This window comes from Thunnus maccoyii, chromosome 12, assembly GCF_910596095.1.
Source record: "Thunnus maccoyii chromosome 12, fThuMac1.1, whole genome shotgun sequence".
NCBI classification, from domain to species: Eukaryota; Metazoa; Chordata; class Actinopteri; order Scombriformes; family Scombridae; genus Thunnus; species Thunnus maccoyii.
Genome location: NC_056544.1, coordinates 25,245,248 through 25,273,167, shown reverse-complemented (window position 1 = coordinate 25,273,167; position 27,920 = coordinate 25,245,248). Strand labels below are relative to the sequence as shown.

Sequence of the window (27,920 nt, the reverse complement as noted above, 5' to 3'; positions counted from 1 at the left end):
GCCAGACTATGAAAATGTTTATCCGCACATTTCCCTGAACCCCGATCGCTTCTTCTCTGTGATTATAAACACATACAGACATCATTAAACTCTACGCATGTATGCATCTGTGGCATAGTACATGTAGCACTTTAAAAATAAACTGAAATGTCTTGATATTGGAAAAATGTAAGTTAACAAGCACTTAGAGGAATGGTTTCCAACATGGGGATCAGGTCACAAGATATATCTAAGGGGTCACAAGACCATTGACAAGATAAGAAGCGAGAAAAATGAAATATTTCTGCAACACTTTCTGACTTTTTACAATTAATTGCTGTTTTGCCTTGAAATAAAGTTTTACTTGTGGAGGAAGCTTGTCATGGAAGGTGATAAGAGACAGACTCAGAGACTTGTTGAATGACTAAAAAAGGTGATTTATTCTGACGAGCATGGCTTACATTGTTGTAAAGTTACCAGCCAACTTGAAATTAAGTTCTTAATACCACTGCATCTGTCTGAAGCAGGCTGCAGAAACAATCCTCCTGGTCCAAGTCCTACATTACCCATGAACACTATGTTGTGATGAGGCTGTAGTGGAGGCTAAATGCACATAAACGCTGATAACCCATCACTCAAATTCTGAAATAGTGTTTATAACAAACCTTCACCATCACTTTACAGTTGTCAGTGTGCTCATACTGGCTTCCTATAAGTATTTGGAGTCTATCCAATTTATAAGCAATAGGAAATGTGCTCATACAATTTTATAAAGAAATCTATTGCCTACTATTTATCTAAGATGTAAATCTAAGATGTATTTTCCTCTTCTGACCAGCAGAGGGAAGCATTTCCTTAAATACAACAGTACATTGTTATATCTTGTGTGTTTGGATGCTCATACAGCCCTGTGTCCTTCATGTGTAAAACTTTTTTACTTACTTAAAAGTAGCTGACTACTAATAAGTTAATGAGACATGAAAACTAAACCAAAACGGAATTAGAGTCTAAATCATTAGAATTACAGACCCTGTAACAGATATTGAACAAAAGCTACCAATATATATTTTACAAATGAATAAATGTGATGGGTCTATATCTTGTTTTGTGGGTCACTTTTGACTATAACACACATTCTTGTGTTTATGGATTTTGAATTTTTTTAAAGTAGCCTTGGCCGTGCCCTGCTGGACATCCCATTTATAATCTAGTTCAACAACAACTACTGTTTGAAAATGAAACGTTTTCATCTACTGATCACATTTTCTTTGTAAAATGATTCCCAACATATTCACAAGTAATTGCATGTGTGTGAAACAGAGAAGAAGTTATATTTATATTATAAATATATTATATTTGAATTTATATTATTTTCTTTCTTTCTTCACAATGTGTGTATTGCTCTTACTGAACAAGAGATTCAACCAGAATGAGCTTTTAGATCGTTATTCTTTACATTGAAATTCCTAGAATTTAGAAAAAAAAAAAATATTTTTCACCTTATTAATCATTTAAATCAATAAGAAGTCAATCCTCTGACATGATTGATGCATCAGACTCAATAAAGGAGCAGTCCAGACTGTGTTTAGTCTGGACTGAAACAGGTTTTATCAGCTGCTGGTTTGATGTTGGAGAACTTTTACACTAAATTTTGACTCTGCTCATTTTTTAATGTGACTTTGACTGTATTTTGCTTTCTTATATTGTTGTATGTTGTCTGTCTGTGACTTTTATGTTTGGCCTTATGCTGCTTTCTGGAGCAGATCTGCCTGGACAGAAGATATTCTCAATCTTATTGGGAATAATATGGTTGTAGCCTGGATCTTATAACAAAACATAACAATGAATACAGCTACATCTCGTTGTAAATAAACACAGCAGTCAAAATAACCAGTTCAAAAGCTGTTACAAGCATTTTTCTGATGTCATAAAATTAATTAAACTCTTGTCTGCTGGTCCTCTGAAATGATGAAGTGTTGACATTTTATATACAAAAGGTTAAAGGACAACTTCACTGTGTCATCATAATGTTCTGGAAAAAACACTTTTCTGGCCATTAATCAACACCATAACTCAGGAACAGAAGGGCAGATTGTGACCATATTTCACATTTGGTCAGATACTGAATTGGTGACACCTTGAAACAGTGGTCATTGTGTAGAATATTGTATGAAGTATCCACATTTTAGCTTCTTTGCAGCAGCATCTATATCTGAAGCTTTGTCTACTGTCATTGCTACAACTTTCTGCTCTGTGAGTATCAGCTTTATTGGCCAAACATGTGAACACATACAAGGAATTTGACTCTGTTTTTTGTTTCTCTCAGTGAACTTACCCACTAATAGACATACAGACGAACAAGAACAACAACATAGCTGAGGAATGACATAGCTGAGGAAAGACAATGAATAACAAGCTAGACAACAACAAAGGGAACACTTTTCCAAATGCACTTGCATTGGGGAGGTTTGTTTACCACCGTAGCTGAAAAAAAACGATCTTACAAAGACTGGGTGAAGAGCTAGGGCTGAAATACCAGAGAGGTGATGAGCTGATTGAAGACAGGTGTTGAATGGGCTAAGTCACTTTGTCACTGTAGTGGGAAGCAGGACAAGGGGCCTCCTGTTCCTCAGGGTAGTCCGCCACAAGCTCATTGGTTTTGCTGATATTGAGCCTCAGGTGATTATCGTTGCACCATGTGACGAAGCTCCCTATCAGTCATCTGCACTCCTTAGTAAAAATAGTCTCTAAGTGAAAACAGCATGTTTCTCACTGGAAATTATTCAATGGAATCATACATGTCAATATAGTGATAACTTCCATTTCGACAAAAAAATACACTTTTTATTAAATTCTTTCAAAGTCTTCACTACAATGGACCTGCGTGGCTGTGCCCTATAGGGTGGTAGGGCTCTTCAAGGCTGCCCTTCAGCAGCAGGTAGTCCTCGGCCTCGGAGATGAGCCTCTGGCAGTCCTGGTTCTCCTTCACCACATCCTGAGACTTGATCACATAGTTGAGGTAGTAAGGGCTGATGAGAGGCAGACGGATATGCTTGAGGACCTTCAGGGTGAACATGAAAGGAGAGAAATCTCATCACTACTCCTTTGAAAAATTACAGGGCTTAATCAGTATCTGCTGACCTGATATTTATTTCCATGATATTTTTGTTAGTTTTCCCCGACAACAGCTGCACACCATGTACTTAGAGCAGACTAAAATAAGCCTACATTGAAATTAGTAAGGTAATTATAAAATATCTAGAGTTCACAACAGCTCTGCTTGAACATTTAGTGCTCTACTATTTTGTATGATACTGTGTCAGTGTGGATCTGCTGTTTGGACCAGATTTAGATTCAGTCTTCATCTCCAACCTGAGGAAAATTGTTTTCACCTACAACAGAAAAAGAAAATAAAAAGGCAAAAATGCAGCAGCGCCGGGTGGGAGTGCTCCAGGAGGTAAGAGGGGGTCCTTTTACATGTCTAACAGTAGTAATCCTTCATTTATGGACGTCTTAAAGACTAACAGCTGCTGAGTTGAGGTCCCTTTACATTGCGTCATCAACCCCTTACCCGTGCATGTATATATGGGACAAATGGCAATCACAATTTCTAAAGCCCTGGGTAATGTTCTCAGATTGCTTGTTTGTCAGACCAAAAGTCTAAACTCCCAAATACTTAAATTTATCATAAAAGACAAAGATAAGCAGAAAATCTCACAACTGAGAAGCTATAACAAGGGAATGTTTGCGTAAGAGAAACTGATGACAATTAATCGATTTATCAAAATAGTTGCTGATTCATTTTCCTACAATCAACTTATCATTTCAGCTCTATGTAAAATGTGCATTTCCTGTTTTCAGCCTGATGTTGGAAATGCATGTCAGTGTGAAATACTTGATTGCTCCTGTTGTAGTTTCTACAAGAGATGTTTCAGTCTCTGATAATGATTGTTAATGCCTTTGAAAAGCAAAACTGTTTCTGAAACAAGAGAGAAACTGTAAGTTTAAGGAACTGGAGGAACCACCTGCAGTTTGTATCGGAGTCAATGAGAACCGGATAGTGTTCTCCCTATTAATTAAGGATTAGATCTCAATAACTATAACTCTATGGGAAATATATTTACATTTTGAGAGAGAGGAGGCTTGTGGCAACGTTTTGAGGTATGATATGAGCTTGGAGAATTAAAACTGTGGGAGTGAGACTTGTTTACAAATTTTTTTCGATTCTAAAAGAATTTCTACTCTACACTGTGTCTGAGCACATGACACACTGATGAGGTCTGAAAACTGCTATAAAAGCCTTCATTATGGACTTAAATTGCTCCAAAAGAACAAAATGTATCACAACACAAAATACAAAATTTTTGTGAATGTTTTAAAGTTTGAATGAGATCTGTAGGATAAGGACTGAGCCGTTGAGTTTCAAAGTGACTCAGTTGGATCATTTCTCCAATAGACTGCCAGTATAAATTTTGATGTTTAAAAAATTAATAGAAAGTCACTGGAATAAACAGAAAATAGCAGCACATCTGCTAAATGAGCTGCACAGTTTGACATTTGAATGGCTTTTATAGCACAAAGTATGCAGCAGTTGAAAAGGTCCAAACACTGTACAGAATGTGAAATAATAAAGAGAAAAACAAAAAGAGTGTGAGCTAATCATCCTGTTGCTGTCAAACTTTTAAAAATGTTCCTCTCTCTGCTGCTGTCAGCCATCATTTCAGTGTCGGAACGACGCAACCATCTCCTCCACCCCACACACCCCGTGTTCATCAGATCCAGGGTCCATGGGTCCTTCCACTGAGCTCATCAGAGTCCTGCTCCACATCTCATCCATCCAGATCTTCAGCTCAGGACATGATCTCCCCCTGAAAATGTCATGATGGGGTCTAATCGCCAAACACTTCTCACATATTCAGGGATTAAAGCAAGAAAACATTTGTGAGCCTGAAAAGTAGTCCAGGAGGAAATATGTACAATGTATTTAATTAAGTATTATATTAATTTAAAGCTGCTCTATGGCGCCTCTGTGAGCTTTAAGCCCTGCAGATTTTCTTCAACCTTCCCTACTGTGCACATTACATCAAATAAATGCAATTACTCTCTAAGACTTTCCTTCAATTGAGTCTCTCCTGATTGAAATAAAATTGCATACAAACTGACTGAAGGTCAAATCTATATCCTTCTTTATTTTGGATGGTCTAACTGCCAAACCAACTTGCAAAAAAGTCCTTAATATATCTACCGTATATCCACAGAGATTTTTAATCCCACTTGATTGATGCAGCAGGAAGATTAAAAAGTCAAACTCATCACTCGGAAATGCTGTCTTATATTTTATTGTGATGGGGAGTCATAAAAATGGATCAAAACTAAAAATAAAAACAATACAAAAAGACAGTGGATTTACAAAGGGCGTGTAGAGGACAAACAATATGCAGCCTTCGACAGTACAATGGAACAAGTTGGCACAGAACAGAAAACGGGGGGTTTTGCGAGACAACGATCTAAATTTGGCTTTTTCGAAATAAGAAGGGAGGAGTAACTCTTCATAACAAGGATCCTTCATTAAAACGGCGACGACTCATGCTTTTAAAATCACAGAGTTTTAGAATTCAGTAGCTTCATAACGACGCAAAGAGCGGATGCACATGTAACAGTTTCTATTTCTCACTTCATTCTTTTTTTTTCTTTTAGCTTAAAACAGAAGTCATGTTTACAGAATACATGTTTTATTCTTTTTTATGGTTTTTTTTTTTTTTTTTTTTTTTTTGTCAAAACAAACCTCAGCTCCCAGAACCACATTTTGGGAATTTTTTTTTTTTGTTGTTTGTCTCAAGATTATTTTTCATACTAAAATATATTATTGTATCAATTCAAACTACAGTAATGTACACTACAATGTGTAATAAATAACCATAAAAGAAAATATAAAAATAAGACACATAAATATAAAAAAGTCTGCTAAAAACTAACAGGTACATTTTTTTTTTTTAAATCTGTGAACAGGGTTCTAATACTGCCATTGTTGAAAAAACATACAGAGGACACACATAAAACAAACAGAATTAAAACAGACTAATAAAATAAACACTGTTTGGTAAAAACCAACTGAAAACACTTCAACCGAGACCACATTCACTAATGTTTGTTACCTGAAGTGCGGGACAGCTCGCCACTATTTTTCTTTTTAAACAATCTGAAAACAAGTGCACAAGTCTGACAAAATTCATCATGTTAGTGTCAAGTCCTCAATCTTATTTTAAACTATTTTTTATTCTAAATATAGTTTTGATTTCTTGAACTAATCTGGTGGAGAAAGTTGGAGATATAACGTTCCCTGTATGTTCAGGGATGGTTTTTAGCATCAAATAGCTGTTAACAGAACATTTTCTGTTTTTAAGCACTTGTGTAAACATTTTTCAAACTTTGAGACTTATGATATTAAGTCCAACTATTAATATTTAACTTTTAAGTGTTTCAAACATCAGAGTGAAACTGATCATTTCAAGGTTAGAAGGCATTTTATATCCACAGGTAAGCTCAGTGTGCAATGTATTTCTGATCGGGTCCCACGCGTATCTTTTGGGTGGGTTTTGTTGGCAACTCTATCAACTCTTCTGTAACTGAAAATTATTGCAAATATCAAAAAATAAAATTATGAGTGTAAAGACCCAGAAGCCTTATTTTATATAGATAAACTGTAAAAGGCTGAATTCATCAGTTGATCAACAGCAAAACAATCTGCAACCATTTTTTAAGTTGATTAATCAGTTCAGTCATTTATAAGAAAGAAATCACAATAATTCTCTGGTTTCAGCTTCTTCTGTTTTATATGATTGTAAACAGAATATTTTTCATGTTTTGGACAATTGGGCAGGTAATAAAGGGGGAAAAAAAAGAAAACGTTGAGCTCTGGAATATTATCACAGGCATTTTTCACTACTTTCTGACATTTTATAGACAAAACTATTAGTTGAATATTCGAATAGGAGATTAATTGCAGCAGATTAATTGATAAATAAGATAATTGTTAGTTGCAGCCCTAATCCTGTCACTTTGTGTGGTTCAAATACTTTAAAAGGCCTCAAACGTATTCTGATTAATATCTCATGACGGATCTTTTAATAATTGTGGCGTAAAGCTGCTGTTCTGAGCAAGTCAACAAACATTAGTCAATATGGGTCTTGTGTAAGTAACAGAGGGACATAATACTGGCTACATGTGTGAAGAAATGATAACACTGTTCAATGGCACTTTTAACAGCACACAGGTCTTGCATAAGGCTGGAGGCATTGGGGTGGAGCAGGTAACAGCCCTGTTCCTTCATGTATGACTTCATATGTTAAGCTGATAAACACTGAAACACTGACCAAGAACTTAAAAAAAAAATCAACCAAAAAGAAGGAGAAGCTCGGTAAGAACGGGCGCGTGTGTTTCGTAGCCGCGGCTGAGCCGGGCGGGCGGAGCTTTCACCCGGAGGCTCCGTCCGTCGGGTGCTACGCCGGGTTGCGAAACATCAGCGCCCCGATGCTGGCTTTGAGGTTGTGACTTTACCTTCCCTGATAGGACAAATTTGGTTATGGCGTACAGAAGCCACGTTTCTCATCCCGGACTCCCCATCCCGCCCACAACCCTTCCCCAAGAATACTTTGTTTTCCTTAAGGCTAACAGTCAAACTGAAAACAAAACGTAAAAATGCTAGCTAGCAAAGACTAACTTAACACTAACACAGACAACATCTCGCTAGCTAGTGTATGTATATAACACTGAAGGGCATACGATGCATGAGGCATGTATCCATAGGTAAACCAGGAATACTGTAGTGCAGAGGTTTTTGTTCGTAGAACTCAATAAAATACTGATTTAGGAAACTTCATTGGCAATAAAAAGGTATAGAAATCTTTCTCATCTTTACAGGTTAAAATGTTTTCAAACAAGAACAAGATTAGTAACACTGATCAAATGAAAACAGACAGACAAACAAACAATAAAACAACCTGGGATGTCTCAGTAACAAGTCTAACAAGTTGGTGGGAGAGTTCGGCTTTAAAATCTGTACTTCTATAAACAATTTTTAACACTGATATTTTCCACAAGAAAAAAAGTCACTGTTTTGTATTTTTTTTTTCTTTTTTTCAAGTTCAGGCACACCTGGGTTTTTGTACACAGTAGTGGACCGTTAAGATCAGGCAACCGCCATGACTTCCTTCTGATGGCAAGATGCGGTTTTGTCTTCATTAAGTCGACGCAGATGACCCAACAGTTTCGAACTGTCCCGAAGAAGTTTTCCTTTCCTTTTATTTGGCGTCTGTCACCACTTCCTCTGTGGGTTCGCCGCCGTCTGCGCCCTCCCTGATGCTTTTGTCCGTATCCGCTTCACAGTCTGCCATCTCCTCCGTCTCCACACTTGCCGCTTCCTCCTTTTCTTCGGTTATTTCCTCCATCTCTTCGTCCTCCGGGTGATCGTTCCTCAGCTCCACCGTGACCACCTCGGAGATGACCTCTTCCTCCATCTCCTCTCTCTCTTCCTCTTCTTCTTCTCCTTCTCCTGTTGGCTCTTCCTCCTCCGCCACCACCTCCTCTTCTTCGACGAAATCGTCGAAATTACCCTCGTAGATCTCGCACTCGCCGTCGTCCACCTGCACCACCCGGATGTCGTCCATGCACATGGCCTCGTCGTCGTCGTCCTCTTCCTCGCTCTCCCTCTCGTCTGAGTCCAGTTGGGAGGGCGGGGTCGTGGTCCGGCTGTCCGACTGCACGCCGGCGCCGGGACTGCCGAGCTCCGACTGGAACATGCTGGGACCCGAGCCGGAGCCCGAGTTCGGCCCGTCCTTCTTGCAGTAGGAGTAACGGTGGTTCATGTGCTGGGAGTAAGAGCCCGAGTGAGAGAAACGCTTCCCGCACTTGTCGCACTGGTAGGGTTTCTCACCCGAGTGCAGCCTCGAGTGTTCGATCAGGTGATGCTTGTGTTTGAAGGCCTTCTTGCAGACGCCGCACTCGTGAGGGCGTTTTCCTGCAGATGATAAACACAAACAACGAGTCAGAGAGGGAACTAATACTGCATTTACCTGCCAAGTAACTGCAGCTGAGAGGTGAATGTAGTAGAGGCAGACGTTACAAGTTGTGGCACAATTTAGGTATTAAAAAGCAGTTGACATTCACTCCAAAGAGCCACTTAATAGCTGCTCTGAAGCCTTGGATTTTATCACAACATCAATATCAATATCAAGGTTGTGTGATATGATTGAAAGCTCCGACTAAACAGATCTTGGGGTGAAATTGTTTTGACAAATGTTGAGGCAGCGGTTTCCAACCCGGGGGTCTGATTCCGCCCACTGAGTCACAGAAAACACAAAATTATCAAAACTGCAACGATCAGTCAATCGACAGAAAATTAATCATCATCAATTTTGATAATCGATTAGTCATTTTGCATCAATTTTTAATTACAAATGCCAGAATTCTCTCACTCCAGCTTCTTGAATGTGGATATTTTTTGGTTTCTTTAGTCCTCTATGGTAGTAAATTGAATATTTTTGGGTTAAGGACTATTGATCGGGACAATAGAAGACATTTCAGGTTGCACCTTGGCCTTTTGGGTAACAGTGATGTTTTATACATCAAACGACTAATTGATTAATTGAGAAAATAATGGACAGATTATGGATTATGGACATATTCAGCAGATAAAAAGTGTGACAAGTAGGTACTGCTTTGTTTTAAGACGTCATAAGCCATAAAGTTTAGGAGCCACTGCTGTAAGGTAATGAGGTCATATTCTTATAATAAAATATAATGTGAAATAAGCACTATTCTCCATATTTACTCTGTTGTAAAAGGTATGAGAAGTTGTTCACAGTGGAGTTTTGACATTTAGAGATCTATTCACCTACCCAACTCATTGCTGACTAATCATAATTAAATCAGCAGCCTATAAACCCAGAGTAATGGTATGTTGTGTGTGTGTGTAGGTGGATGATGTCGCGGCTGAACCGACCTGTGCACAGTAGTTCAGCGCACACATTGTTAACAGACTTTATGGCTACCTTCCAATCTGAGGGTAGCTGGAGCTTCAGGGAAAATATTCACCTAATTCACCTCAAGAATCTCATCTCTATGAATACTGATGTCGATGCCTCGAAGCTGCTACATTTACAGGCCAGGTGTCCTATAAACGTTACAATCACACCAAGTATAACACGTTTAACGAGGTATGATGTCATATGTAAAAATCACAGCCTTGAAAACTAAAACCTCACTCCGGGCTACACGGAGGAAAAAAACACAAATGCTGCTGGATAAAATAAAACAGATTTATTAAAACAATCTTTGTCTAATGCAATGAAACAAACAAATTAACGCATTAGTGTTAGCACAGCACATAAAGATGTGAGATCATGTTTTTCCTGAACGCATGCTGTCATGTTTGTTCGTCCTAAAATCATACCTGTGTGTTCGTATTTGTGCCTGAGCAGGGAGCTGCCCTTCTGGAAGACCTTGGAGCAAAGATCACAGGGGTAAACGCCGTTTTCCAGCCGCCGCCTCTTGATCACCGCGAAATCCGCGTCGTTCTGCTCCTCCGCCACGGAAATGCTATCAGAGCTGCTGTCCAGTCTCTTCTCCGTCTGTAATTGTAAATATAAGTGGAGGCGATAACTAAAAAGGTGAAGAAAATTAGCTTTTAATTACTAGTTTGAATGCCCTTATTGTCTGAGGTGAATGTTAATGTATGAATCTCTTCCTTTGATTGAGTTTTCCTTAAACATTACACCTCAGCTGCTGCAGTGGAGCTGCTCAGCAACTCAGTGAGGATAAAAAGCAGAGTGCTCTTAAAAAATATGATTTCATTCTTTGCAGGAAAGTGGTTGCTTTTGATTTAAAGTTTCTTTTGAAACATTTAAATGTAGCGAGTCCAAGAAACCAGAAGTTGAAATATGTGCTGATCTGTTATCTGAGAAAACACAATCAGGTGGAGGACTGCCAAATGTTTCAGACACATATTCTCATGATGAGATTCACTCAGAGGGGGTTTTATATTTGTCTGCATCACTCTCAGATTGATATCCGGGAGAATATCCAACTCTCATCTACTGACGTAATGGCTGCTGCGGTTTGGCGTGCTGACGGTTTGTCAGCCTCACCTACATCATCCCAGACAAAGTCACTGCAAGAAGGGCAACATTCATTCTTTGAGGTACATGGGTAGAGGGTCTTTTATACAGTGTACAAGAAAACTGAATACACCCAGTGCAATATCACTATCACAATAACTGTAGTGTTTTTCAGGTGAAGTGTAGGGTATTTGATCTTATTTGTAATTAAATCAAACAGGTTAGATAGACTAAATTGAAAACACAGGCCTCAAAGTACCTCAATACAACAATAATGATTACACCTGTGACTTCCAATTTAGACAAATTGCCTGAACAAGGTCATAAAAGAACTTGTGAACACCACGACTATCTCAATTTTGGTTTGAGTTGTGTCGAATGCAACATGGCTCCACATGGTAAGGACTTCATAAAGATGGGAAGAAGATCATCATTAGGCTACTGAACAGAGGCCAAAACACAGCTGCAGCAGTGGTTAGGAGGTATAGGAGGACCCATACTGCCAATAACAGAAGGTGCAGTGGCCGTCCTCAAAAAATGACAGCACGCACAATTCACTATTTATACAACCTTGCACTAAAAAAAAACAGACGGGCAAGTGCTTCTGACTCAGCACAAGGATTATCAGTGGAAATTGGTGTATCAGTGACTGTTCAGACAGTGAAGGACATTGCATGAAGTCAACGACTATGGACGACGTCCAAAAAGAAAACCGTTGCTCACAAAACTGCAAGTTGCCAGAGAAGATGACATGCAGGTTTGTATATCCAAATACTGAATGAAAAGACGACTAACAGTCTCAAGAAGGTTGGCAGGAGGGGAATTATCCAACATAATGAACCCAAACACACCGCAAAAATCACTTAAGAGTTTTTAAGGAGAAAAAAGTGAAAGCTATGACCTCGCCAAGTATGTCCCCTGACCAATATAACACCTTTAGAGTATTTTAAAGAGGAAGGTAGAGCAACAAAACCCCTCCAGCAAAGAGCAGCTGAGAAGAATCATCTGTGAAGAATGAGAACATCTCTCCACAGAGATACCAAGACTGGTATCATCTATACCCAGGAGGATGTAATCTGTCATCAAAAGTAAAAGGCAGACATAAAAAATAGAAAAGAATAAAAGAATTGAGAGTCACTAATGAAGGGTGTGCTGACTTTTGTTGCAGTTCATTCTTAAATATGGACCTTTAATTATAGTTTAATTAATCAAACATTCTGTTTTTCTAGTGAATTGGCTTAAGCCTTCTTGATTATTGTCTAAAAACAAATAAAACTATTAAATGGAAAGGATTTGTAAGTACTTAACATTTTAGTGATACTGACCAGGGGTGTTCTCAATTATGTTATACTGTAGGCTTGAACCAAATATGCATAAACAGTATATAACACTATTTAAACCCAACCGAGTATTTTACACAATAATGACATGTACACATCTTTACATCCATCCCCAACACCCAAAACTTCCTCATATCACTAAACCTTTGATCGCATACTGTTGTAACATGGTCCTTCCTTATTACTATCAGTTTAAATGAAATATCTTTGGTTTTTGTTTGGACTGTCAGACAAAAGTAGCAATTTTAAGATACATTATTTATCAAAAATAACATTGAATAGATGAACAGATATTTATTATTTGGCTGTATAACTGCTGTCGACTAACTAACTGTTTATGGGACTGGAGAGTCTGAAACATAAGAGCAGTTTACAGCTGAATACTTGGATAAAGTTAAATACATTACTATGAATAAATACAACATGTTTTTTCTTACCTCTTACAGCATGGCATGCATTCAAAAGCATCTACAACTTTCACTGTTTCCAGATTATCTACAGCATATTTTTTGAGTAGTTTTGGAGAAAACAAATCAAAATGTCTAAAACCCCGCAGAGGAAATACTGTTTGGAAAACATAAATGTTCCAGACTACCAACCTTATGTCCGTTGAGTACGACAGTCTTTGCTCCAGTGGCGCTGCCGGCCGTAGTGGCGTAGGTGTAGGTGAGCTGGGGGATGAGGATGGTTCGCTTCGTTGTGGTGTTGATGGCGCTGAGACAGCCCACCGTGCCCTGACTAGCGATGGCCACCAATGTGGGCAGCTGCGCGGCGGTGACGATGTTGACAGGTCTTCCGGTCTGAGGCGTGTTGACGTAGATGGTTTGACCTTCGAGCTGCTCCTTCCTCAGGCAGGTCAGGTTCAGAGGATGTTCCTGTTGTTTGGCGGGAGGCGTTGTCGTTTTGGTTTCCAACGCTGCTGCAAGATGTTTAGGAAGGGAGAGGTCCAGGGGCTCAGCCTGGGAGTCCGGGGCCTCCGGGTCTTCTGGCTCGCTTTTAACGATGACGAGGTCACCGGTGTTGAGGCTTAGTGGCGAGGAAGGGGAAGCGCTTCCAGATTCTGTTGAGGCTTTGGCGGATGCTTCCGGTTTGATCTCTTCCTCGGTCTCTCCGTTCTGATTTGAGACATCCTCTGAATTGGAATTTGTGGTTTCAGTCTTTTTGGAAACCGCTGTGTCATTGCAGGATTTGCCCACATTTTTCCCAGAGTTCATCTTGATAAACCACTTTCTGACCACGTCCACGGGAATACTGACAGACTCCGAGATCTTTCTCAGCTCCTCCTGGCTGGGATTGGCATTGGAGGCGAAGTAGGTCTTGAGGAGTGAGAGGAGGTCGTCCACAGGTGGTTCTTCCAGCGTCACCCCTGCCTCGCTTAGCAGAGCAGCGAACGAGGGGTCCAGGGCGGCGGAGTCTACAGCCTCCCCGTTGGCTGCTTTGCGGTGCTGGAGCAGGTGCAACGCCTCCAGGTTGTCGGGACAGTCGTCACATAGTAAACATGTACTGGGGCTGCTGGGTTTTGGCATCTGAGCTTTTTCAGTGTGTGAAGTCTTAACAGTTCCTTTTTCTGTCTGTGCGGCCGCCACCGTCTCCGTGTCTGTGACGGGTGCTGATTCTGGCTCTGCCTTGACGATGGTGAGGTCAGTCACCTCTGGGGTTGAGGGTCTATCTGTTTTGGTGGGGGTGGGGGTTGCAGCGGTGGTAACCGTAGGAGCGGGGAGAGGATTATTTTTAACAATAAACGGTGCAGGCTGGGTAGTGGCAGTGGTGGCGGCTGCAGGGCTGATGCTGTAGTTGATGATGATCTTTGTGGTGCCGTCGTGATCCACGAAGGCCGGCAGGCTGATGATCTGCTGCTGTGGCTGCTGGACTACAATTCCCTGCTTCCCCTGCGTCACCACCCTGTTGGCTGTACCCAACACCTGCCTGAGCACATTTCCATCCATGGCCACCTTCAGCACGTTCTGCAAGTCATTCAGATTGATGCTAATGGGCGACATTAAGCCGACCGTGGGTACGACCATAGCCACGCCCTGAGGCAGCGCTGCAGCCTGGACCGTCGTCGACGTCGTCGTCGTCCCTCCGTTCACTACTCCGTTGGCACCAGTTGATGTCGCCGGTGCTGCCGTCACGGGCTTGCACTCGTATTCCACAGGTTCAGATTTGATCTGGGTGACGGGGAGCTGCTCTTGGAGGGGTTTGCTTTCAGTCTTCTCTTTCAAAATCATGCGGGCTGGAGCGATCATGACAGGTGTGGTCGTGGTGGTGGGAGGGGACTTGATCTTGATCGATGTCCGAGTGACACCGTTCGGGGGTGCTGCACTCACACACTTCTTACTACTGATGTGGGAGCTGTAGGAGCCTGAGTGGGAGAATCGCTTCTTGCAGTTTGAGCACTCATATGGTTTCTCACCTAAAAAGGGACACACAGAGAAATTGCAAAAAAAATGTTAAAAAAAGAGAAGCTCTGTTGTATTTTAAATTAAGTTGATTTTAATTTACTGTTTTTTTTTCTTTTAATGCTCTGATATGATCAAATAGTTCCTGGTTTAAATCAAAATTTTGCAAACTATTTTATTAAACTATAGAGATCATGAACCATTTTATGTAGAGCATTTAGATTAAATTTGGCTATCAGAAATAATTAGTAATTATCAGAAACAATTAATAATTATATTAAATAATAGGATTTAATTTATCAGGACACCACTCTTAAAGACAGGGAAAACTGATAGCTAATTAATTTATTCAGTCTCATTAAAAACACTAACCGTCAATCTGGAACTCTGATTAATAATTAACTTAATAACTACAATCAAAATTACCATATCAATAGCCAGTAAATGTTGAAGGATTTTGGAGTTCTTTGCAGTGCAGGGGTTGGCAGTATTCACTTTTGTACAACATTAAATAGACAGCATGTTTATTCAAACGCATTTTATTAAAAGAAGACAAAAGTAAAACACAATATGTAATCTGTCTAAATGTATCAAACTAGAAAGGAGCAAAACACACAATATGCAGTCCAAGTAAAGAGGCTATGTACAAGTGAGTGTGTGTGTATTGCAACAAGGAAAAACAAAAACAAGATGGTTGCCTCTGACCATGGATATATCTCAAGTCTCTTGTTTGATCTTTCCTCACTCCTCACTTGAACCAGAAGTCGTTCTGGTCCACCATCTTGAAGGCAGTCTCAAAGCTCTTATTTCTGCTCTAAAGGAGCGAGGAGTGGTCTCTGAGGAGCCATGAGCGAGGATACATGAGAACAGCCTTCATGGAAGTCTTTTACCAGCTGACACGCCCCCTTATAGGATATCAGTTAAGATTGGATGCTGCAGCTGATCAGACTGATCTGATAAATAACAACATATCTGAGTGGAGACAGATTACAGATTAAACTCAAGTGTATCACTCCCAAGTTTTATATTTTATTAATTTTATGATTAACCAACTAGTTAAAAATCTGAAATAAATTTGATCAAATGAACCATAAACAACTTTCTACATTTATTTGATTTTCTTCAGATTTCTCCAGATTTTCTTTTCATGATCTGTTATTTCCCCCTTAACTTTTGTTATGGATGAAATTAAAGTTAGCGAGAGTCTGTCTGTCAGCAAGAAACACTTTAAACACATTTAAATTTTACATCATTTGTCGTCATTTCTACTTAGTCACATGTGAGGCTGAAAATTCCTGACCATAATTTCAATTCTCCCTGGAACATTTAGCCTACTAAATATTCTCCAGTGTTCAAAAGGCAACCTAATCACATTCTGGGTTATGAAACAATAAATTCACAATCAGAATATCAATAAATACAGACTAGGGGTGTAACGGTACGTGTGTTCGTCCCGAATCATCACGGTACGGATGTTACGATTCGGTGCATGCAGTCATACGAAAAACACGCTCCGTGATCCAAACAATTACTGTCAAAATAGTTTAATAATCCATTTGGTCCGACGTGAGGAACTATAGTTCTAAAGCGGGAGTTCCTACCGGAACGTTTTGGCAGCGCACCACTTAGCTGTAGCATGGATGTATGCTAGCCTGCTGGCCAGCTTAGCCAAAATAACCTGGTTACCCCGACTACACTGTTGTGTCGCTGCTCTAAGATTGACAAACGAGAGACCTGCAAAACCGACCGAGTGCAACAATATTATGAAAATATGTTCCGCTATCTCCGTTATGTCACGTGTCTTCGTCCCTCCCCTCTGTGATGGTCAGCGTATCACTCCGCCTACGAGTGAAGCCCTTCAGATCAACGATAAAAAACATTTGATTTCTGACGTGATCAGAGAACAAGTCGTAGGGACCAGTTCTGACAGAAAAATATATTTAAAGTATTGCACTTAAAGTAGTGGTTTGGTCCCCCTGACTGATACATTATTATATACGACATTATTAATATGAAGCATCAGTGTTAGAGCAGCATGTTACTGTTGTAGCTGCTGGAGGTGGAGCTAGTTTGAACTACTTTGTATACATTTAGACCATAAATCAGCATAAAACAGCTGTCAGCCGGTGTCCTGACTCCCTGCAAGAAACAAAAAGGTTGTTTTCCTTTTCCACTGCACAACAACTGAACTGTTTCAGTGATAGTAATGTATAATGTTACAGCCAATGAGCCACTGTTGCATGGCCAAAATGTTATTTCCTACCTTACCTTTTGCATGCTGTACCGAAATTGCACCAAACCAAGTCAAGGAAACGTGGATGAAATTAAGAGACTTGAAATGTACCTCATGTGCTGGCTGAGACAAAGGAAAACTACATAGATGGACACTAGGACCACATGGCATGAGAAGGGTCTCTCTGCAGACCCACGCGACACGCCCACTTTACTGCCGGGCACGCCCACTTTACTACACGACCCCTCCTCCATTGTTGTCACCTTAACAGCTTGTTACACAACACCCCCACCCCCCTTGACATGTAACCCTAACCCTCTCCCTGCTCATGCTTAAACCTGACCAAGTGGGTGTGTCATGTAGGTGCTGTGAGTCTGCAGACGGACCTACATGCCTTGCATGAGAGGGGACAAAGGAAAATAGAGTGTCTTCTTTGCTCTTCTTCTGTGCATTTGAGTATGCACACATGTGTTAGGTCAGAAACAAAAAGAGTGTGTAAATGTGTGAGCTCTGAGTTTCCTCTATGCATGTATGTCTGTTAAAGCCAATTTGTGTAACAAAGGTGCCACTTTAGGAAAAAGGAAAGGTAGTTTACATGCAAGTCTAAGTATGTGTGTGAAGCTTGATAACATCAACTTAATCCAATTATCTGACTAAGAACGGTCATCATAACAATAGAGTTCAATGATCAACATTAAACCAGATCAATACATGCACACTGATTAAGTTAAACAGTCTTGTTTAGCTGTGTGCTACTATGCAATGTTACACCCAGTACATTACCAATGGGAAGAGAGGTTTTTGGCTGATGAGTCAGGTTGGAAGAGCTGTGCAGGCTTTACTGGACAGTCAGTGATCCAGTTGTGCAGGCCGGAGGGCCCAGGTCGCTCCTTTGTTTAGTCCTTGCAGAGTTAGCAGTGAGCTAACTCTGCTTTGTGGCTCCTTTGCTTGTAAAAATCAGCTGGCAGACTTGTGTTGTAGCTGCTGGTGCTAGATAACTTGTTTACTGAATCTTGATTAATCTTAAGCAGGCCCTCATGTCCTGCCGTTAAGAACAGGGTTTGGTGTGTGTGTGTGTGTGCTCTGTTAGCAGGCCACACTGAGGGGAGAGGGAGAGCCTAGCTCAGCTGCATGCTGCAGCACAGCTGCAGTCCAGGAGAAGAGAGCCCTTTCTGTTGCTTCCTGCAGCAGTGGTGAGGAGAAAAAAGGAGGAGCAGAGGTGGAGTTCTGGTTTTGTTTACCTGGTGACATCATGAGTCACACTGACCAATGGTGATTGGGGGAGGGTTCGGGGATAGAGTTCATGTATAGGTGTGAAAACCTGGGGACTCTGGGAAATTGAGTTCATTTGTGGGCAAAGCTCGGTTTAAATCGCGCAAATTAACAAATTGATCTGTGGAGTTCCAGCGGTACCTACAGAACTGTTTTATGTAAACTTTTATGTTAAGTTTTTATACAGCTGTTAGTTTTAAAACAATAAGTATCATTTGAGATATTTGGCTTCTTTTGCTAAATAGAAAAGGGGTTTACTAAAAAAATGGGCACTAGTATCAACCTGGCTGTCAGTGTCTGTGATGTTCACTGGCCAGTAACTTGTTTGTTTCTTTTGTTTACTTTTTACAGTCATTTATTTCATATTTTTTAATGAGATTTCCAACCTTTGTCTCTTTTTTTATGGTTAACATTTTTTATGTTCGGATGAGCATGATTTTTGAATTCCACAAATAAAACAAAAGGCCACACATGTATATTGAAAATAAATGAATGAATAATTAAAATCCTCATATCAAAATGAACAGAGCTAACAAAAACAGATTAATTAATAATCAACTTCTATTAAAGAAGACGTGAGTGGTCTGGAGTTTTGAACAGCAGCTTCTGTTTGTGTCCGGCTGTGTGTGTGTGTGTGTGTGTGTGTGTGTTTGTTTGAGTGAAAGACAGAAAGTGATGGTTGCCGCAGCAACAGCTCACCGCTGTGAATGCGCAGGTGCTCCTTCAGGTGGTGCTTGTATTTGAAGGCCTTGGAACATTCAGTACACTTGAATTTACGGGTTCCACCTGTTCCTCCCGTCGTCTGGGAAACGTGATGATTAGACAAAAAAAAACAACAAAAAAAAAACAACAAAAAAAGAACAAGATGAGGAAGGTGATGAGAAGCTGCTGCAAGAGATGTGTCAACAAGTGTCCACATGATAGATAGAAGTGAAAAGCTTTTATTCTCTTGTTTCTATGAGTTGATTAGTATTCATAGGGGTCAATACGAGCTTTAACCTTTTAACCAACACACTGCAGTTTCTACTGCAGTTTTACACTTGGTCAAAGGTTTAAAAGGAACATTGATAATTTATGCAGAGGTTTTTGTTTTTGCTTGGATCTGCAGACTGTGAAGGTGCATGTTAATTTTGAAGGAAGGAATAATAAATCACAGCGCATGAAAGGAAACACCAAAGGTCAATGAATTCACTTACAAAACCAAAAGACCTGTAAGCAAAAAAAAAAAGCAAAGATAAAAAGCTGCCAAAAATAACCAGATACAGTTTAAAAAGAGCAACTATGAAATAAGCAACAGGGAGTTAACTACTGTGTTGCTCGCCTTTACATATGTATTTAGTAAAGCAGATAGACTTACATTAAATAAATATATTCCCCTACAGTGCATCAGCCCACTCGTGTCATGCACTTTGAGACTCTGTTGTTACCTGCTCCCTGGTGCCCCTGTGGTGGCTCATGTGCCTCTCCAGCTGCGAGCGGTACGTGAAGGTGTAGCTGCAGTGCGAGCAGCTGTAGTTGTCCTCGCTGGTCTCGTGGCGATACTTGATGTGCTCCTTCAGCGAGGCGTTGCGCTTGTAGCCCCGGGAGCAGTAGGGGCAAGTGTGCAACTGGGAGAAGGAATCTGGGGTGCCTGGAGATAAAAAAAAAGGTACATGCATGGTGACCATCATGTGATATATATATACAGTATCCTGCATGTATCCTGCAGTATCCTGGTGCTGCTTGAATCTTCCTGGGAGTCATATGTAGTCACAGCTGCTTTTAATGTTTTGTTTTTTGTCTAACGCAGCATTTGTCTCTTTCTTATCCTTCAGAATGAAGCCTCATGTAGCCTCTGGGGGAGCCTGTTCAGTCTCTACTTCCATGTTTAACTGGAATCAGAGATCTTAGAAAGAAGTGGTTAGTATTTCATGAGACTGTTTTTCATCAGTCTCCATGCAGCAAGTGAACAGCAAGAAAAACTGTTTCCATCACTTTATTTATGGCTGTTAAGAATCCAAATCAAGCGTTCTCCTTTAGTTTGTACTTGTACTGTGGGCAAATAATGCAATTTGTACACTTCACGATTAAGACTAATGTAATGTTTTTATTTCTACATTCAAATCTTGTCTAGTGCAGCTCTTAATACAAATGGAGCGGGCGTGGAACAGCACTGTAGTATGTGTGCATTGGTGTGTTTTGTGTGTTACCGTTTTCATCTGCGCCTCCCGTCTCTGCTGGACTCTGCTCGTCCTCGGGGGCTTCGGGATAGATGATGGCTGTGTCTCCCTGCTGGAGAATCTCCTCCACTAGGGCATCTTTCACCACCTCCTCTTCTTCTTCTTCTCCTTCTACTTCTTCTTCTTCTTCTTCTTCTGACACGCACTCTTCCTTCACTGAAAGACAAACATACAACCAGAGTTAAGGATCGTGTTAGCAGGTGGAGAGTGGATGTATACAGGGTGATAAGTGGAGTTTGTCCTTTGAACAAGTAGCCATCCTACTGATAATGTTGATATTTTAACCCTCTGAAGACTTAATAAACTCTTACTATACTGTAATGACTGAATAATCAGTTGCATGTGATGTTATTTTGTAGCGCCACCACTAGGGGGCGCCACAGGGCTTCCCAAAACCAAACGGCTCAAATCTGTAAATTCACTCCAAACTCACTGCTGATGCTCTGAAAGCTCAGAGCTGCTCAGAGTTAAGAGTGAAACCTGTTAAGGCCAAAAGTCAGTGGACAGAATAAAGAGAGCTTTATCATCAAAACTGGAATCAGAAGCTGAGAGCGAGACATCGGGCAAACATTTGAAACTCTTCACACCTTCAAGAGAGGCTGAAATCTTTATAAAAAGGCACTAAACTTTCTCAAATCCGAAGACGAGAAAAACCAAGCCGGCACCAACTGATAGCACTCAAAATGTGACTCTTTGACTTGCAAGAATATATCCCTTTAAAAATCACAGCTTGTTCTACTGACCTTCAAGTACAAAAATGACTTAGCAGGCGAAGGTTAAAAGAAAAACACCAACACTGCGGTTCATGCATCAGCTGTACTGTGCAGGAAGCTAACGTCCTGCGGGACAACATTCACTAAAAAACCTTCCTTCCGACCTCTCGAAGCAACAACCGGCACTGAGACCTGCTGATATTACACAATGTCACATCTTCTTAGCAATAAAAACATCTTCAATTTATAACTTGTAGAAAGTTACGACCAGCTTATATAATAACATGGCAGCAGCTGAACCGTCCTGATGAAATCTGTCAATGATGGAACTTGGAACAAAGTGGTTTTCTGTGAAAAGAGAAAACATGTGTTTCCCTGTAACCGTACTGAGCTTTATGAGGAACAATTAAACCGATGGGCTTAATTCTGTGACCTGGGGATCTAATAGTGGTATGATACTGCCATCCATCCAGCACTTCTAGCAGAAACGCCAAACATCCACTTGATTACTATACATGTGGTTTGACGGTGGGGTTATGTGTTGGACTGTTTCTCGTCTGGGAGCAGTGACGTCTCAGAGTTATGGACGGTTGCGAGGAAGTAATTGAGTTGGACGGAATCAAGCTGACTAACTCTCGGCAAGAATGTTACATATTTTCCAAAAGTCAGACCAGGCTGCATAATCACATTGGATATGTTTACATGGTTCCTAATATTCCGCTAATAATCACAATAATAGCCCAATCAGGATAAAAATACCTCATGTAACCACCTCAATCTGGAGAGACTGGGCCCGGTACTGGGCCTGATCGGAAGGAATTTTCCATCAGGTTAGGAGGGGTGGTGTAAACCTTTGATTATCTGTTCAATAGGAAAATATTAGCAGCTAATAACCATGTAAATGCTTAATCTGATCGTTTCTCTCTGGCATGAAGTTAGCGGTATATCTGTGAACGTAGCAGTGCAGGGTGTGTACAGTTTAGGCCCAAGCCAAGTTCCTGCATCCTGTTTACCACCTGCTGATTAGAGTGAAGGGGGTTAGCCCTGAAGTTGGCAACGATGGGTTAGCCTAACCTGACCAGTTCACTGAAGGTGGATGAGCTATGATCATGTAGTGACAATCTCAGCTGCTCCCAGAGAACGGAGAAACGTATGGCTCAGCCCAAAACGTTTAAAACCTGATCCTATTTATAACTTCTTGTAACATTATTTTGAAATATACCGTATAATAATACACTTACTTCCATTTCTTATCATTAGTGACAGAGTAACTCGTTGGTCTAGACAGGATTTCATCATTCTTGGTGGGTGACTGATGCCTTGTTAAGATCTGGTGAAGTGTTGTAATCTCTTTAACAACAGTAAAGGAACTGCGGCAGAGAAGTTATTTCACTTTCTGTCTGTAAAAAGATTACTAAGAACGAGCAGCGAGATGAAACTGTTAACCCCCGTTGCTATGGAGATCGAGCATTTTAAACGGAGGCAGGGCCGGTGCCAAAAGGCCACGCCTCTTCCTGCTGAGCCTTGTCAGGGACAGGTGCAGCTATGTGTGTGTGTGTGTGTGTGTCTTCATAGAAGAGAAGAAGAGGCGGGCCCAGGCCGAGCCCCGTTAAGCCTCCTTTTAAACACACAGATCTCTGCTTCCCATGATCTCACCCAAAAGCTTTCCAAATCTCTCTCTCTCTCCCCCCCACCGCTGAAAAACACTCCTCCTCCTCCTCCTCTACCTTGCATGTTTCTTTCTGCACCTTTCCCTTCACTCGTCCCTTTTCTTTTCTTCCTTATCTGCCGCTTTCCTCCTGTCATTCTTTCTCTTTTTATCCTTACTTTTCTGTTTCTCTCGTCTTTCTCTTCAGCTCTTCATTCCTGTCTGACACCATATCCCCCCCTTCCTCCCCCCCTCTCTCTTTCTCTCCTGCTCTATAATCTTAAAATTTGAAAACAGATCTTATTCTCTCCGTTTTGGCCCCTTCGTCCACCCTTTGACACCTGAAATCACAGCTTTTCCGACAGCTGATTAATCTGAAAATTGAGCTTTTCAAAAACAAGGAAGCTCGGTCACCGCCTGTGTGGCAGTAAAGCTAAGAAGACAACTTTATGTCCACTATAACCTTCTCTGTAATTACTCCTTTTTAAATGTCAGTATAGCTCATGACACGCTACAGGTGTAGTCGTCAGCCTGCGTTCTGTCAGACAACTTAAGAGATCATAAAGCTGACAGTTTATTGTTCTCCGGTTTAAAAAAGTAGAACTCATGAGCTGCTTTATGCTTGTTCGCTTGTCTGACAACAGACACACGAGCCGGTAAACGGTGCGTTGGGCTGTATTTAAAGACGGTACAGGTGAACGGAGGTTTAACCAGCTGAGACTGTCTCAGCTGAGTAACCAGACAGTCTGTCATACTCCGTGCCAGATGTTGGCTGCGAGGCACGAGGTTTTGTTGAAACTGGATGAAGAGGTTTCGCTGTTTTCCGATTGCGCAGGCATTTTGATGAGGATGGAGATTCTGACAAAAAGAAACTGCAAATGCAATGGTTTTCCCCGGAGTTAACAATGTTTTCTAAATAGCTCTCCTCCCCATCTCTTTCACATCTCTCTCTTTCCATCTTAACATTTTAATTCTCCCTCCATCCATCCATCAACCCAACAGGTCAAGGCAGATGGCCGCCCACCTAGAGCCTGGTTCTTTTCGAGGTTTCTTCCCATTAAAGGGGAGTGTTTCCTCGCTGCCAAGTGCTTGCTCATGGGGGGAATGTTGGGTCTCTGTAAATTAAAGAGTACAGTCTAGACCTGCTCTATGTAAGAAAAGTGCCCTGAGATAACTTCTGTTGTGATTTGGCACTATATAAATAAAACAGACTTGACTTCTCTTTGTTTCTCCCTCTCTCGCTCTCTCTCTCCTTCACATGCTTGCTTTATTCCCCCTCCATCACTCCTTCGTCTGACCCTCCTCCCCCCCTCCTCCCTTGCCGATACACCTCTCCGCATATTTTCCCACCATACTCTACAATTACACTTAATGCTTCACAAAAAAGCCACGCCGTAATGACGACCAGAACCTTGCAACACACAGATGTGGAATATCAGAATGGAATGAAAACAGGAAATCATGTGGTGCGCACACAGATACACACACACACACACACACACCGGCATACTTATTCACAAGCACCCACTTGTGCACACACACACACACACACAGAGCGGTAGCGCCGCACTCGTATACCTTGCCAGAACCTGTCACTCTGAGTCGGTGGTGAATTTATAAGTCAGGATGGATTGGAGCTGCAGTGCGGCCCAGACTGCAGGGGGAGTAGCAGACACTAATCTCTCACCAGAGGACCAATTCAACACCAGCTGCTCTCCCTGTTTTCTCCTCTCACCTCAGACGGGGGGAGAGAGTAAAGACAGGAGTGAAAGTCAGACAATTCCAAAAATATCACACCGAGCCTTTGAAGGATTCCCACTGTGGCTCTGCAGCTCTGCAACAATTCATGATGTTTTCCATGACTTCCCTCCAACACAGCCGGAGCGCTTCCATACACACTAAAAAACGTTCCTCCTTCCTGGTTTGTTAATGTTTTTCTAAACGGAGTGAGCGGGCTGGGTTCGGAGGCAGGTTCAGGAGAAAAAAACACCAGGTAAAGCTATGAAGCCATGACTCAAGTCAAAAACATTAACTGCACCCTCCTTTACTCAGATCATATTATTAAATCACCACGAAGAACTAATCAGATTCCCTGAAATTTCCCGTCCACACAACACTTATAAATCCAGTATTATTCCACAAACATGTCAAACCAAGAACAAACATTTGCAGCATATTAGGCATGTGAGGCATTTTAGTTAGTCACTAAAATGAGTGTATAATAAGTTCATGGTTCTACATGATAACAATGGAAATCAGCTGACAGTACAGGTCAAGGGTCGTAAACATTGCACACATTTCTCTCAGCACAACACTGAATCCTCCTCTCAAACTCTTAACACTTCTAAATGTTACAAGCAACAAGCAATAAACAGTAAAAAGCCAATGCAGCTTTCAAAAAGAACTGCTTTCTTATCAGAACCACATTGACCTACTCCAAACCTCATGCTGAAGTCCCGAACACTGTTCTGAAGCTAATCCTGACCCAGAGACACTTTTCCTACAGGAATCAACTGGATCACAATATAAATGAATAAGCTCACTAAGTGGAGCAGAGATCCAAATGAAACCTATAATGAAGATGTCATGATGCACTGCCACAATTTAAAAAAAACAAACTGTCATAACATCAAACATGTTGCAGTAGTGAGTCACTCAGCAGCAGTATTTCATCCTGAAAACCTCTTTATCTGTTAACATATTTACTGAATGAAGAAATCCCATGTTTTTATCAGCAGAGTTGACAGGTTTGTCTTTATGTGCTTCAGGATGTTGAGCTGGTGGATGATGTTACACTGTGAATTCTTAGACCAGATCTCAGACCTGACAGTAATAATTATTACAGTATAGTATGAATGGCACTTCAACTTATCTTTAGAATTCAAAAGGTGCTATAAAGAAAGAATATCAAGTGTTTTTGATAATGATCCATTAAATTTTGTTATTAAAGAATTGTGGCCAAGATGTGTACTGAGTGAGATGTTGTATGTTCTGTACTGTAATTTCTTGGTATTTGACGGCCAACAAATAAGCCTTTACCGATACATCTGATCTGAAACTAAATCCTGATGATAATATGAGCTATGTGGATGTATTCTGGGACACTGGGATGGGCTTTTTTTTTTACTAAAAAATGAATCAAGGAGGCCTAAAACTGTTTGAAAAGTAAGTTCGTCCGAAAGAGTCAAATATACGATGCTAACGTGGAGTTTCACCGAACAACAACAAGCTCAATAAACCTTCCATGGATAATTAACAGCTAATAATATCCAAAGTGGGAGCACCACCTATCACTTCAAACACTGAGGAGAAGCTTTCATATGATATCTGTGGTTGGATTCTTAGCAGAAGAAGACACAAGGAGAAAAAGGAAAAGGGGAAAAAAAGGGAGGAAACAAATGCAAAGTAGACAAGAGGCGAGAATACAAAGAGATGAAAAGGGATCACTGACTGTAGGAAAATAAAAAGGTGTACAGAGGAAACAGGAGAGAGAGAGCTCAGAGAGAGAAAGGGAGAGAGAGAAACAAAGTGAAAGAGAGTGAGCAGGCAGAGCACTGCTCACACCATGTAAGGCTTTATTCAGCAACAATGAAACAAGCCTTGAGAGCAATATCTCTGAGTGTCACATTCTCGCCGTCTCCATGGTTTTAGTATTTCCTGCTTGGCTGCAACTTGCTGCTGTTGAGATGAAGTCAGATGCTTGCGTAGGCTGAGCTGTTTGCAGGGAATCAAGGATTAAAAGGGACATTGAGAAGCGGTGTAAAAGACAAGCCAATCAACCTCTGCTGCTGAATGGAGACTCGGGTTCTGCCTGTGCTTATTAAATCTTGTGGTACTTTTTTTGTGCTGTTTTGTTTGTATGCTAAAAGTGTGTCATGTTTTTTAACAACGTCTGCTTGTATGGGTAAGCGCTGATCCCGCAGACTTACTTTTGGGTATCTGGGGGTTTAAATTTGTGGAGTTCTAAAGAGCTTTCAAGCTGTCTGGAAGTGAAACGAAAAAACCAATTTAAGAACAAAACAAAGACGCAAAGCTTCCAAAAGCTCTTTTTTTTTTTTTTACTGAAGCTAGTGAAACTTCTGAAAGTAAAAACGGGTAGAATAAGAGGGAGGACAGCAGAAAATTGATTGATAAGCGACACAAGGTTCAACCGTCTTTCAAAAAAAAAAAAAAAGCAGATATGATCCACCCTGCATGACTAAACCTGTTCTGTATTTATCTACCAGTGCAGTGTGAAGAAACCTGCCTGCACAGATAAACAAGAAGCAGTTTGGCTGACTCAAGTCCCCGTAGTCACACACAGTCTCGGCAGTGCTAATGAGGGAACCCATTAAAACCAGAAGTTCACTAATATCTCAGTCGACAGTCTTGTCTTTGCGTGGTACATAGGTGGTATAATAATAAAAAAACAATCAAAAGTAGAGCTGATTGAATCAATGTTTAAGTCGTTTTCTCTTGTTTCAGCTTCTCGGTTGTGAAGATTTGATGATTTTCTTTCTTATATGATAGTAAACTGAATATCTTTGGGTTTTGGACGGTTGGTCAGATGAATCAAGACATCTGAAGTCATCATCTCAGGTTTTAGGAAGCTGTGACGGTCACTTTTCTAACATTTATAGACCAAATAATGAATTGATAAATTAAGAAAGTGCTTGGCAGATTGAGCAATTGTGAAAATAATAAGTTAGTTGCAAGGTATGACTCTGTTTTTCATCACTAATATGTAAATTCATGCATCAAACAACTTCAAAATCTAGAGTGAATACAGTGTAGCAGCTTTAAAACAGCTTTTAGGCTATTATCATGAGGTAATGTAAGATTGTTTCATACTTAGCATCCTGATAGTTTGGCAGCCATTGTTTTTTTTGGGAGAAGCGAGTCATTCATTTTTAACAGAGAAGCAGCCTGACAGCAGTGTGAGGACAGAGATCACAGGGAATGATGATGAAGCTTGTCGCTATGTTTGATCAGAGAGAGAGAGAGAGAGAGAGAGAGAGAGAGAG

At 40.8% G+C, this 27,920-nt stretch overlaps 1 protein-coding gene and 1 long non-coding RNA gene across 3 annotated transcripts in view; one reads left to right on the top strand and one right to left on the bottom strand.

The window, feature by feature from the left end:
• The first annotated feature begins 2,384 nt into the window (after nt 1-2,384).
• LOC121909213 lies at nt 2,385-5,137 on the top strand. Its single transcript, XR_006099389.1, has 3 exons — nt 2,385-2,658; nt 3,381-3,436; nt 4,692-5,137. It is a non-coding gene; the product is annotated as an uncharacterized LOC121909213 (long non-coding RNA).
• A 165-nt stretch (nt 5,138-5,302) lies between these two features.
• Nucleotides 5,303-27,920, bottom strand: part of LOC121908206 (zinc finger E-box-binding homeobox 1-like) — a 72,425-nt gene continuing 49,807 nt past the window's right edge. Inside the window, exons 3-8 of one of the 2 annotated variants that reach the window (XM_042428037.1) lie at nt 20,527-20,712; nt 19,765-19,967; nt 19,037-19,139; nt 13,033-14,846; nt 10,430-10,607; nt 5,303-8,995 (exon numbers count right to left, since the gene is read on the bottom strand). In XM_042428037.1, the coding sequence (XP_042283971.1) occupies nt 8,280-8,995; nt 10,430-10,607; nt 13,033-14,846; nt 19,037-19,139; nt 19,765-19,967; nt 20,527-20,712 (3,200 nt within the window). In that variant the 3' untranslated portion in view covers nt 5,303-8,279. Of the gene's footprint in view, nt 8,996-10,429; nt 10,608-13,032; nt 14,847-17,100; nt 17,337-19,036; nt 19,140-19,764; nt 19,968-20,526; nt 20,713-27,920 lie in introns of those variants that run through there. The other variant, XM_042428038.1, reaches the window with a different exon arrangement.